The sequence below is a fragment of the Galeopterus variegatus genome, unplaced genomic scaffold, assembly GCF_000696425.1.
Source record: "Galeopterus variegatus unplaced genomic scaffold, G_variegatus-3.0.2 Scaffold7931, whole genome shotgun sequence".
NCBI classification, from domain to species: Eukaryota; Metazoa; Chordata; class Mammalia; order Dermoptera; family Cynocephalidae; genus Galeopterus; species Galeopterus variegatus.
Genome location: NW_007734042.1, coordinates 86,798 through 100,176, shown reverse-complemented (window position 1 = coordinate 100,176; position 13,379 = coordinate 86,798). Strand labels below are relative to the sequence as shown.

Below are 13,379 nucleotides of genomic sequence, written 5' to 3'. Positions count from 1 at the left end.
GGAAATGCAGTCAATACTCTGGTATCACAGCACACAGCTCTCAGGATCGCGCTGTTTCCTCACGCGGGCGTTCGGGACCCGTCGCCATCTTTCTTGGAAACTATATCTGCTATATTTGATGATATGCCTTCTCTCAGAATTGCCTCTGCTGGTTGAGCATGCCCCTTCCATCCCAGTTATCCCACCACATCTACTATGCATATATCACTCACTTACTTCATTGTGAAACTCCATACACTGAGTTTGAACCAAAGGAGACAATGAGTAATTGTAAATTGAGTTACAATTATTTTAATTTAAGTTCAGTGTAGACAATTAGACTTCAGAACCACTCAGCATGTGTTTCAAAGGTTGGCATGGATTCAAAGCATGGATTATCAATAAATATTGTGTAAATATGGATAAATTACTCAACCTCTTGTGCTTCATAATTTAAATGAATGTAACAACCAATCAAACTCATAATGCTGTTGAGAGGGAACAGTGAGTGTACATCTGAAGTGCCTAGAGCAGTTCTTGGCAGGTGAGAAACAAATAAATGTCAGCTTTTTTTTATTATGCTTAGGAAAAGTGAATTGGCAGATAGATTCATCCAGACAAGTCATCTTGATCGAGTTATTAAATTTTATACATCTCAGATTACAAATTTATAAAATTTAAAAATTAAATAGTTGATCTATTAAGATTCTTCGGGTTCAACAGATGTAACTCTGTATGTAATTAATACACTAAATTTGGTTGTCCAGCCCACACTTTTTGTAGAGAATCTTGAAGTACAAACCATTGCCACAAGGAAAGAATACATTCTGTACTTATACTTTTCAATTTCAATTTAACTTATAACACTGTTTCTTTTTTGTCATTGCTACAGAGCATTCATAATTCTCAGATAACAAGGATGGAGAACAGGACAGAAGTGACACAGTTCATCCTCCTAGGAATAACCAAAGACCAGGCACTGCAGGTCCCCCTGTTTATCATGTTCCTGCTCATCTACGTTATTACTCTGGTTGGGAACCTGGGGATGATTGTGTTGATTCTCTTTGACTCTCGTCTCCACTCTCCCATGTACTTTTTCCTCGGTAACCTGTCTCTGGTAGACTTTTGTTACTCTACAGCTGTCACTCCCATGGTCATGACTGGATTACTTATTGAAGACAAGGTCATCTCCTACAATGACTGTGCTGCTCAGATGTTCTTTTTTGTAGCCTTTGGCACTGTGGAAAATTACCTCTTGGCTTCAATGGCCTTTGACCGCTACGCAGCAGTGTGTAAACCCCTGCATTACACCACCACCATGACTACAAATGTGTGTACTTGTCTGGCTGTCGGCTCCTATGTCTGTGGTTTTGTGAATGCCTCCATCCACACTGGGGACACATTCAGTCTCTCTTTTTGTATGTCCAGTGAGGTCCATCACTTTTTCTGTGATATTCCTGCGGTCATGGTTCTCTCTTGTTCTGATAGACATATCAGCGAGTTGGTTCTTGTTTATGTAGTAAGCTTCAATATCTTTTTTGCTCTCATGATTATCTTGATATCCTACATACTCATTTTTATCACAGTACTAAAGATGCACTCATCCGCAGGACATCAGAAGGCTCTGTCCACCTGTGCCTCCCACCTCACTGCAGTCTCCATTTTCTATGGGACTATTATCTTCATATACTTACAGCCCAGCTCCAGTCACTCCATGGACACAGACAAAATCGCATCTGTGTTTTATACTATGGTCATCCCCATGCTGACCATGTGGTCTACAGCCTGAGGAATAAAGAGGTGAAGAGTGCTCTTTTGAAGATTGTTTTGGAGACAAGCATGTCTTTAGGATTTTGATTTTAACATTATAGAATGTACATTAACTTTATTTTATTCCTCTCAGATCTTTTCCATGTCCTGAATCACATTTTAATGATCACACTGAAGTTGAATTCCTGAAGTGATTCCCTTATCTTTTCAAAAGTCCTTTGTCTAGAAAAACGACAACAACAAAGCCTTATGTTCAGAAATACAGCACCTGAATGAGGATGGCTAAGATACCTTGAGCCTTGCTTATGAAAAACCTTATTGAGGATATTGGTGTATTCAGTCATTCTACATGCATTTATTTCTACCAAATGTCAATGCAACTATAGATAAAACAGGAGCAAAAACAACCCCAAGAACAGAAGTGCATGAAAGTGTTCGGTGAAGACACACCCACATGGTCACAGAAAATTTTCCAGTATTAAATACAGTGTGGCAAATCATGGTGGTTAATCTTATGTGTCAATTTAACTGGGTTAAGGGATATCCAAATAGCTGGTAAAACATTGTTCTGAGTGTGTCTGCGAGGGTGTTTCCAGAAGAGATTAGAGTTTGAATCAGTAATCTGAGTTAAGAAGATCACCCTCACCGTAGTGGGTGACCATCATCCAATCCATTGGGGCCTCACCTGAATAGAACAAAAAGGTGGAATAAAAGGTAAATGATCTCTCTTCCTGAGCTGGGACATTCATTTTCTCTCATTGTTGGACAATAGAGCTCCTGATTCTTGGGCCTTTGGCCCCATGACCGACACCAGCTCCCCCCACTACCATCTTTCTCAGGACTTCAAACTCAGACTGAATTACACCTCTGGCTTTCCTGGTTCTCCGGTTTTCGTATGTCACATCGCGGGACTTATTCACCTCTATAATCATGAGTCAATTTTCATAATGAATCTCCTCTTACTTATCTCTCTATATATCCTGTTGATTCTGTTTCTCTGGAGAACCCTGACTACTACACTAGTACTTAATAATAATAATCTAAATATTTAATTTGGGTATGTCTTTTAAAAAATTTCTTTAGTTGAATAATGTTCTGAAAGTCCTCCTTTTGGAATAAAATGATGTACTATTAAATAAAAGTATGTGCTTTTCCTTGACACGATTTATCCAGAGATACATAAACATAGCACTTCATGAGTTACTATTTCTGTCTTGACTGAGTCATTTTATAGAACCAACATATTCATATTTTCATTTTCTTTTTTTATTGGTTATGAATATTCAAGAGATACAAAGCTGATTGTCACCCCTCGTGCCCATGATGTGAGGGTCAGATTCATACTGGCAGCATACCCATTACCATAAGCTGCATTAGATAAAATAACCAGAGTACAAAAAAAAAAAAAAATGGAAAAAAAAACTAAAAGCATTTTTCAATTTCTTTATATATTTCTACCAATTTTCACATTGTTTAGAAAGTACATTGAGAAACCAAAAAAATGTACACTTTTCTCTCTGCAAATGCTTTGAAATGGTTAATATTGCTTTTTTATTCTTACTTTGAGCTCCATCATCTCTTGTCACTCCCCCTGTCTTTTGCTGCATTTCATTCATACTGATCTTGTTATTTTTTCACAACTCTTAGCATGCTTCAACCTTGGGGCCATTACTTGCTGTGAGGAATCTTCCCTCACTCCATTCAGGTCTTTGCTTTAATATTACCCTGTCACAGAGTCCTTCTTATAAAACAGTCACTTTCCCCCACCGTGTGCGCTGCCCTCTCGCACTGCATTAGTCTTCATAGTGGTTATCAGCACTCACCTACTGGATGTTTGCTCACTTGTTTGTCATCTCTGTCCCCCCTGACTAGAACGTAAGCTCCATGACAGCAATGGGTTATCTTTTTTGTTCACATGATCTTCAATACCTAAGTAATTGTGTTTTACAGTAGATTATCAATAAATATTGGTTGAATGAATGAATAAAATATTTAAGCTTTGAGTCCAACTGTGTCAATATGCTCAATCATTGAACTATTGATTATAGTGAACCTTCTATAATATAAAGTTTATATTATAATGTATTTGGTACATTTCAAAAGATACAGGTACTTTTCTGTTTTGCTCAAATATTTTTATCTACATTCTCACTTACTGCTTACACTCCCCACTTTTGGACACAATGATTTTCTGGAAATCCCATCATCCAGTGGATCATCTGAAACCATCTAACGATTTTTACATACATGGGATATCTCATGCATTGGCAAGCAAAACATACAATAAATGCTATTTAGTAAATCATAAAAAGACATTAAATATGAGATTATTTAAGGTTTAATATCTAGTTATATTTGAAAAATTACTTCATATGTATAAATTACACAACTAACTGAAATGATTCCAAATGTCTATACAGAATATAAACATGATAACATCTGTCGGTATAAACATAACAAATTCAATATGCTATTATAATGCACACTCTTTATGCATCTTGATTTCTGGAACCTTTTAATGTTACCTTATGTGGCCTAAGAGGACTATGTAAATGCGATTAATTTAAGATTAATAGATTATCGTTTATCATCTGCATGGGCCCCAAAAGCAATTCCTTGATTCATTATAAAAAAGAAGACAGAGAATTGTTACTACAGAAAAAAAAAGAAGTGTGCAATAGGGCCACAGAGGCAGAGATCAAAGTGATGTGACCACAAGCCGTGGAATGCCCACAGCCACCAGAGGATGGGAAAGGCAAGAAATAGATTCTGCTTTACAGTCTGTAGAGGAAGCATGGCTTTGCCAACGTGATCTTAGTTCATTGATACTGATTTTGGACTTCTGCATTCCAGACTGAGAAAGAATAAGTATGTGTTGTTTTAAGCTTCCTAGTTTGTAGTACTTTTTAAAGCAGCCGTGCAAAACAATACAAACCCTCACCTAGGTTCCCCTGTGCTATAATCTTATATTACTATTGTGTATTTGTCAAAGCTATGAAACCATGACTGATGCAATGTTGTTTTGTAAACTTCAGACTTTATTCATATTTTATTTTTTCCACTAATTTCTTTTTCCTCTTCTCGCATTTAGTTGTCCTGTCCCCTAATCTCTTCTAGTCATGACAGGTTATTTGTTTTTCCTTGTATTTGATGACCTTGACAGTTTTGAGAGGTACTGGTGAGGTATTTCATAGGATTTCTTCCAATTGTGATTTTCTGATGTTTCCACATGATTATACCAGGGCTATATAGGTTTTGCAAGTAATACCAATGATAAGAATTGCTCTTCTTGTCACATCCTAGATAAAGTTTCCTCAGTTTCTCTCTTATAGAGCTACTTTTCTTTCCCCTTTTCTATACTCTGTTCTTTGGAAACAAGTCATTAACTCCAGCTCACACTCTAGGCAGTGGGAAACTAAGCTTTGCCTCCTAGTGAGGTCAGTTTTTAATAACCTATTTGGAGTTTTTCTGTGAGCCATATTTGTCTCTTCTCCTTTATTTAATTATTTACAATCATTTATTTATGTTAATGTGTTCTCATCTGTTTACTTTGTACTTTTGATTATTCTAATCCTAGGTTATTTATTTTTTGCTCGAATTGTTCCAGCCTTCACCTTTGGAAGCTCCCCACTTGGCCCTTATGTCCTTTTGACATAGTCCATTCTTGTTTGTTCATTTGTTTGTTCCTTTTGAGTATGTTCTTACTTTATGACACTGCGTGATGCTCTAGGCTCATCTTGTATTTTCCCTACCCCTGACACAGGATCAACTATTTCTACAAAGAGCACTCCTTTCTTTTGATAGAAAATGGTGTTTAAAAGTCAAGATTTAAATGCTGGGTGTTCTTGCTGATACTGCTATTTTACTTTGTCTAGGCCTTTTTATCAAGAGAACTAGAAAGTATATATTTATTTACCCTGATACACACCAAATTAATTTTTGTATCTATACATTACATCTGTATTAAACTAAATATGAGTTTATACTAATGTCTCTAACTCTTATCCAGTCTATTCCATCCTCCTCTTCTTTCTTATCTGTAACATCCATCTATGACAGTGAGCAACTTGGCACTCAACAATCCCCATTTATTGATTTATTTGTTTAACTTTACCATAGGGGTAAAGTATTTCCATAATTATTAACTCTTACCTACATAAGAAAAAACATCAGCAAGATGTTCTTGCTGCATTTGTCAAAGATCAGTATGGTAGTTTTGTATAGTTTCTTTTATTTTTAGCCTTACCGTTTCCAGTTAGCACACTATTTTCCAACGTTACTTTAGGTAACCTTTCTTCCCTCATTTCCCTTCAGTGAGGTTAAGTCATACATTTCTAATTCAATTAGGTTATTTTGTTGCAATCTGTGCTCAATCCTGGGGTTCCCCTGTACTGGCTGATCCTTTTTAATTTGTATACATTAAATTCACTCTTTGCTATGTATAGTTACACATATTACAAAGCTATGTATGTATGTATAGTTCTCTGGGCTTGCACAAATGCAGATTCATGTGTTCACCAGTGTAGTACCACAGAGAGTACTGGTATCATCCTAAAATTTCCTTTTAAAATCTCTTTTATAGACAACCACTCCCAATTCCCTCAACCCTTGGAAATCATTGAACTTTTTTTTATTCCTGTGGTGTATTAATAGAATCATACAATATGTAGCCAATCACATGTCAGTGGACACTTAGGTTGTTTCCTTACCTTGGCTATTGTGAATTAGCTGCAATGAACATGGGAGTACAGATATTTTTATGAAGTGGTGATTCCATTTCCTTTGGATATATACCCTGAAGGGGGATTGCTGGGTAATACAGTATTTCTATTTTTAATTTCTTTAGGAACCTCCATACTGTTTTCCATAATAGCTGCATCAATTTACATTCCCACCAACAGTGTTCGTGAGTCCCTTTTCTCCACACCCTCACCAACACTTATCTCTTGAGTTTTTGTAATAGCCATCCTAACGAGTGTGAGGTAATATATCTGCTAATGGTTTTGATTTGTGTGTCCCTGATGTATGATTAATTATGTTGAGCACCTTTTTACATATCTGTTGACCATTTTTATGTCTTCATTGGAGAAATGTCCGCTCAGGTACTTTGCTCATTTTTAAATCAGTTTTATGGATGAGTACTATTCCATTGTGTATCTATACCACCATATTTTCTTGATCCAGTGGTACATTGATGGATACTTAGGTTGGTTTCATATATTAGCTATCGTAAATAGAACTGCAATGAACATGGGAGTGCAGGCATCCCTTTGACATGATGATTCCCATTCCTTTGGATATATACCCAGTAGTAGGATTGCTTGGTCACATGGTAGTTCTATCTGTAGTTCTTTGAGGAACCTCCATACTATTTTCTATAATGACTGTGCTAATTTACAGTCCTGTCAACAGCATAGAATAATTCCCTTTTCCCTGCATCCTCACCAGCATTTGCAATTCTTGGTCTTTTTTTTTTTTTTTTTTTTTTTTTTTTTTTTTTTTTTTTTTTTTTTTTTTTTTTTTTTTTTTTTTTTTTTTTTTTTTTTTTTTTTTTTTTTTTTTTTTTTTTTTTTTTTTTTTTTTTTTTTTTTTTTTTTTTTTTTTTTTTTTTTTTTTTTTTTTTTTTTTTTTTTTTTTTTTTTTTTTTTTTTTTTTTTTTTTTTTTTTTTTTTTTTTTAATAATGGCCAGTCTAAGTAGGGTAAGATGATATCTCAATGTGGTTTTGATTTGCATTTCTCTGATTAGTGATGCTGAGGAATTTCTCATGTACCTGTTGGCCATTTGTATGTTTTCCTTTGAAAAATGTCTATTCATCTCATTTGCCCATTTTTAATTGGGTTATTGGGTTTTTTTGTTTGTTTTTTTGTTTTTTTGTTTTTTTACTGTATAATTGTTTGAGTTCTTTGTATATTCTGGATATTATTCTCTTGTTGGATGTAGAGTTTGCAAATATTTTCTCCTATTCTGTGGGTTGTCTTTCTGCTCTATTGAATGTTTCCTTTGCTGTGCAGAAGCTTTTTAGTTTGATATATCCCATTTGTTTATTTTTACTTTTGTTGCTTGTGCTTTTGGGGTCATTCATAAAGTCTGTGCCCAGTCCAACTTCCTGGAGTGTTTCCCCTATGTTTTCCTTAAGTAATTGTATGGTTTGGGGTCTTATATTTAACTCTTTAATCTATTTTAAGTTGATTTTGGTATCTGGTGAGAGGTATATGTCCAGTTTCACTTACTGCATAAGGATGTGCAATTTTCCCAGCACCATTTATTGAAGAAGAGTCTTTTCCCTAAGGTATATTCTTGCTGCATTTGTCAAAGATCAGTTGGCTCTAAGTATGTGGGTTGATTTCCAGATTTTCTATTATGTTCCATTGATCAAGTGTCTGTTTTTATGCCAGTACTATGCTGTTTTGGTTACAATAGCTATGCAATATAATTTGAAGTTGGATAGTGTTATGCCTCCAGCTTTATTTATTTTTTCTCAGGATTGCTTTGGCTATTTGAGGTCTTTTGTTTTTCTATACAAATGTTATGATTGCTTTTTCTATTTCTGTGAAGAATGTCATTGGTATTTTGATGGGGATTGCATTGAATCTGTAGATTGCTTTGAGTAGAATGGACATTTCCATGATGTTAATTCTTCCCATCCAAGAGCATGGTATGTCCTTCCACCTTTTTGTGTCCTCTTTAATTTCTTTCAGTAGTGTTTTGTAGTTCTCATTGTAGAGATCTTTCACCTCCTTGATTAAATTGATACCTAGGTTTTTTATTTTTTGGTGACTATTGTAAATGGGCTTGCTTCTTGATTTTATTTTCTGCTAGTTTGTTGTTAGAGTATAAAAACACTATTGATTTTGGGATGTTGATTTTATATCCTGCAACATTACTGGAATTGGTACTCAGCTGTAAGAGTTTTTTGGTAGAGTCTGTAGGTTTTTCTGTGTATAAGATCATGTCATCTGCAAACAAGAACAGTTTGACTTTGTCCTCTTCAATCTGATTGCCCTTTATTTCTTTCCCTTGCCTGATTGCTCTAGTTAGTACTTCCCATACCACATTTAATAGGAGTTGTGAGAGTGGGCATCCTTGTCTTGTTCCTGTTCTTAAGGGAAAAGCTTTTCCCCATTCAGGGTGATATTGATGACTGGTTTGTCATAAATGGCTTTTCTTGTGTGAGATAATTTCCTTCTTTACCTAGTTTGCTGAGAGTCTTAATCATGAAGCAATGTTGAATTTCATCAAATGCCTTTTCTGCATCAATTGAGATAATCATATGGTTTTTGCCATTGGTTTTGTTGATGTGGTGTATCATATTTATTGGCTTACATATGTTGAACTATCCTTGCATCCCTGGAGTGAATCCCACTTGATGATGGTGTATAATTTTTTTGTTATATTTCTGTATTCAAATTGCTAATATTTTGTTGAGATTTTTGCATCTTTATTCATTAAAGATATTGGCCCATAATTTTCTTTTTTCTTTTTTTGTTGTGCCTGACTGGTTTTGGTATCAGGGTGATGCTGGTCTTACTGAATGAGTTCGGGAAAATGGCTACTGTTTCAATGTTTTGGAATATCTTAAAGAGAATCGGTTTTAATTCCTCTTTAAAAGTTTGATAGAATTTAGCTGTAAAGCCATCTAGTCCTGGGCTTTTCTTTATTGGAAGATTGCTGATTACTGCTTCAATCTTGTTGCTTGTTATTGGTCTGTTCAGGTTTTCTATTTCTTATTGGTTCCTGGTTGTTTGTGTGTGTCCAGAAATTTATCCATTTCCTCCAGGTTCATATTTGTTGGTCTACAGATGTTTATAATAATCTCCAATGATTCTTCATATTTCTGTGATATCAGTTGTAATGTATACCTTTTCATTCTGATTTTTATTATTTGAATCTTTTCTTCTTTTTTTTGTTAACCTGGCTAATGGTTTCTCTGTTTTATTTATCTTCTCAAAAATAAACCTTTTGTTTCATTGATCTTTTGTATCATTTTGGGGGTCTCTATTTCAATTAGTTCTACTCTGATCTTATTTATTTATTTCTGTCTACTACTTTTAAGATTGGATTGTTCTTATTTTTCTAGTTCTTTAAGGTGTAGCATTAGGTCATTTACTTAGAGCTTTTCTATTCTTTTGATGTAAGCATTTATTGCAATAATCTTCTCTTTTAGTACTGCTTTTGCTGTATTCCACAGGTTTTGGTATGATGTATCTTAATTTTTGTTAGTTTCAAGAAATTTTTTTAATTTTTTGTTTAGTTTCTTCTTGGGCCCATAGGTCATTCAGGAGCCTGTTGTTCAGTTTGCATGTACTTGTGTACTTTTCAGAGTTTTGCTTGTTATTGATTTCTAGTTTTAATCCATTCTGGTGTGAAAAGATACGTGGAATGATTTTGATTTTTAAAAATTAACTGAGTCTTGATTTGTGACCTAACATGTGGTCTATCCTGCTGAATGTTCCATGCACTGATGAGAAGAATGTATAATCTGTGGTTGTTGGATGAAATGTTCTGTAGGTATCTGCCAGATACAATTGGTCTAAGGTGTAGTTTAAATCCTGTGTTTCTTTGTTGACTTGTTGTTTGGAATATCTGTCCAGTGCTGAGAGAGGGGTGTTCAAGTCACCCACTATAACCATATAAGGTCATTCTCTTTTTACAGGTATGTTAGTGTTTGCTTTATATGTCTGCGTGCTCCAGTGTTGGGTGCAACATATTTATGATAGCTTTTTCTTCTAATTAGATAGATCCCTTTATCATTAAATAATGGCCTTCTTTGTCTCTTTTTAAAGTTTTTGGTTTAAAGTGTATTTTATCTGATATATGAATAGTTACTCATGGGTTTTCTGTTGTTGTTATTTTGTTTTTGGTTTCCATTTGCATGGTATATCTTTTTCCATTCCTTTACATATAATCTGTGTGTGTCTTTACAGGTGAGGTGAGTCTCTTGAAGAGAGCATGTAGTTGGATCTAGATTTTTGATCCAATCATTAAGTCTGTGTCTTTTGAATGTGGAGTTTAACCCATTTACATTTAGGGTTATTACTGACTGGTATTGCTGTCCTCCTCTCATTTTCTTGCTTTTTGGTTAGATGTTTTCCATATATTTTTGTTTCTTTCATCCCCTTTTATTTTTCATCATCAATGTTAATTGGATTTCTGAAGTGGCCTGATTTAGCTTCTTTATCTTTCTCATTTTCATTTTTGTTTTAATGGCAGATTTGCTTTTTCTTGTGCATACATAATAGTGATTATCATTTTTCCAATTCCAGATGCAGGACTCCTGTGAGAATTTCTTGCCATGCTGTTCATGTAGTGGTGAACTCCCACAATTTTTGTTTGTCTGGGAAATACACTATTTCCCCCTCATTTCTGAAGGATAACCTTTCTGGATACAGTATTCTTGGCTGAAATTTTTTTTTCTTTCAGTATTTTGAATGTACCATCCCATTTTCTTTTTTCTTTTTTCTTCCCCCCCCTTTTGTCTTTTTTCTTGACCAGCAACGGATTGCAACCCTCAGTGTCGCACCCGTACCGGACCGGGACCAGCAACGGGATTGCAACCCTCGGTGTTGCACCCGCACCTCGCTCACTGCAGTGAGCAGCCGGTCTGTATGTGGGATCCAAACCCTCGGTGGGAGCACTGCCACACTTCCCAAGCGGTGCACTGTAGCACGGCGCCACTGGGCTGGCCCAGTACCATCCCATTTTCTTTTGGTCTGTAAGGTTTCAGCTGAGAAGTCTGCTATTAGTCTGATGAGGGTTACCTTATTGGTGACTGGATGCTTTTTTCTTGCTGCTTTTCATATTTTTTCTTTGTCTTGGAGCTTTGCCAGTTTGACTATAATGTGTCTTGGATAGAATATTTTTTGGATTGAAACTGTTTGGGTATCTTTGTGTGTCCTTGATCTGAAGGTCTGTCTCTCCACATACCTGGGAAGTTTTCTGATATTATTTGCTTGAATAAGTTATAAATGCCTTTTCCTTTCTCCTCACCTTCTGCATTAACCACGATTCACATGTTGTGCACTTGAGGTGGTCTCCTAGCTCTCTTAGATTTTATTCACTTATTAAAAATTTTTTTCTTTTTTTTGGGGGGGGGCTTGTCTGGGTTATTTCAAGAACCATCTTCAAGATCTGAAATTCTTTCTTCTGCTTGTTTGATCCTGCTACTCAAGCTCTCTGTTGTATTTTTTTATTTCATTGAGTGAATCCTTCAGTTCTAAGAGTTCTGCTACATTCTTTTTAAGGTTAATCTCTGTAAATTTCCTCCTTCATATGCTGGATGTTTTTTCTTTTTCATTATGTTCTTTAATTGAGTCTTCTCTTACGTCTTTGAGTTTTCTTAACATCATTGCTCAAAATTCCTTGAGCAATGATGATATCAAGGGTTTCCTGCTGCATGTTGTCTGGTACATTACAATTACTGTATTCCTTTGATGGTGTCATTTTGTTGTTGTTCCTTATTTGTATTTCTAGTATTTTTTCCTTGAGGTTTTGTCATCTGGTAGGACACTTATTTCTCCTATTTATCTGGAGTGGTCTGTGAGGAGAAAGACTTCTTCCTCTATTTGTAGGATCTGCTCGTTACTCTTCTCATATCAGTGCAGTCAGATGTGTGGTGGGCTGCCTGTAGGGTGGCCCTGGCTGCTACTGTGGTGGTGAGCCATCCTTGCAGTGGCAGTAGGTGTTGCAGGGTCTATGGTAGACCAACTTGGCTCCTGCTCAGGCCATGGATGTGCCATTCAAGGTCTCAGGTCTGGGCCCGTGGTGGTGCATGGGATGGCACTCACCTCAGGTCCTGCTCAGGCAAAAAAAGAAAGAGAGGAAAGCCAATCACAGTAATCTTGTGTTCAGAGATAATAAAGGGGAAGTAAAGCCCAGAACTTTGAACTGCGCCAGACTGAGAATGAAATATCACTGGTCATCAAGTTCATGAAGCATCTCCTACTGCCAAAACATCTCTTACCAGCCATCTATCTTCTAAAACTCTGGCTTCCCACCATGTTCTTGGAGCATGTCCACTTTCTCTCTTCCCAAAGTTAAGGTCCTCAAAGCCCTCTCTCTCTACCTGCTCTGGAAAAATTACAAAATACATTTACTGTACTATGCAATTTTTGTAAAAATATTTTGTAATTGTGCAAAGCTATGAATAATCGAAGATGGCAACAGGTCTGGAGTGGCTGTGCCAGGAGACAGCGCGACCCTGAGAAGTGTGCACTGTGATACCAGAATACAATTGGCATTTCCAAGAGCAACAAAAAACGAATAAATCTTTGAACAATGAACCTACAATGACAAATAAGCAACAACAGGATCGAGGTTTTAGGGCCGACACAAAAGAAGACTCCTGAGAGCACCCAAGCCCTGCTGCGGGTTTGAGCGAGCAGCCCGAGAAAACAAAGGCCAAGTAAGTCAGCAGAGATGACACAGAAACGGAGTGGAAGGTGCCGGACTGGCCCAACTCTGCGAGCTCTGTGAGTCACCCCAAGTCCAGCCCCACTTGTGGGGCAGAAGCCCGACTGGTCCCAGCCCGCCTGGCTCCCACCTACCACACCCTGCTAGGTGCCTGCAACAGAGCTGCCTCCATTTTCTTGGGTGTGGGTGGAGACGGCTGGCTCAGATAAGGCAGGCCAGC

At 36.5% G+C, this 13,379-nt stretch overlaps 1 protein-coding gene across 1 annotated transcript; it reads left to right on the top strand.

Moving 5' to 3' along the window:
- Window positions 1–895: 895 nt before the first annotated feature.
- LOC103607998 (olfactory receptor 5B3-like) lies at window positions 896–1,836 on the top strand. Its single transcript, XM_008592442.1, is given in 2 exon segments — window positions 896–1,748; window positions 1,751–1,836. Coding segments are annotated over 2 exon segments (936 nt in total). The 5' UTR covers window positions 896–898.
- The last annotated feature ends 11,543 nt before the right edge of the window (window positions 1,837–13,379 follow it).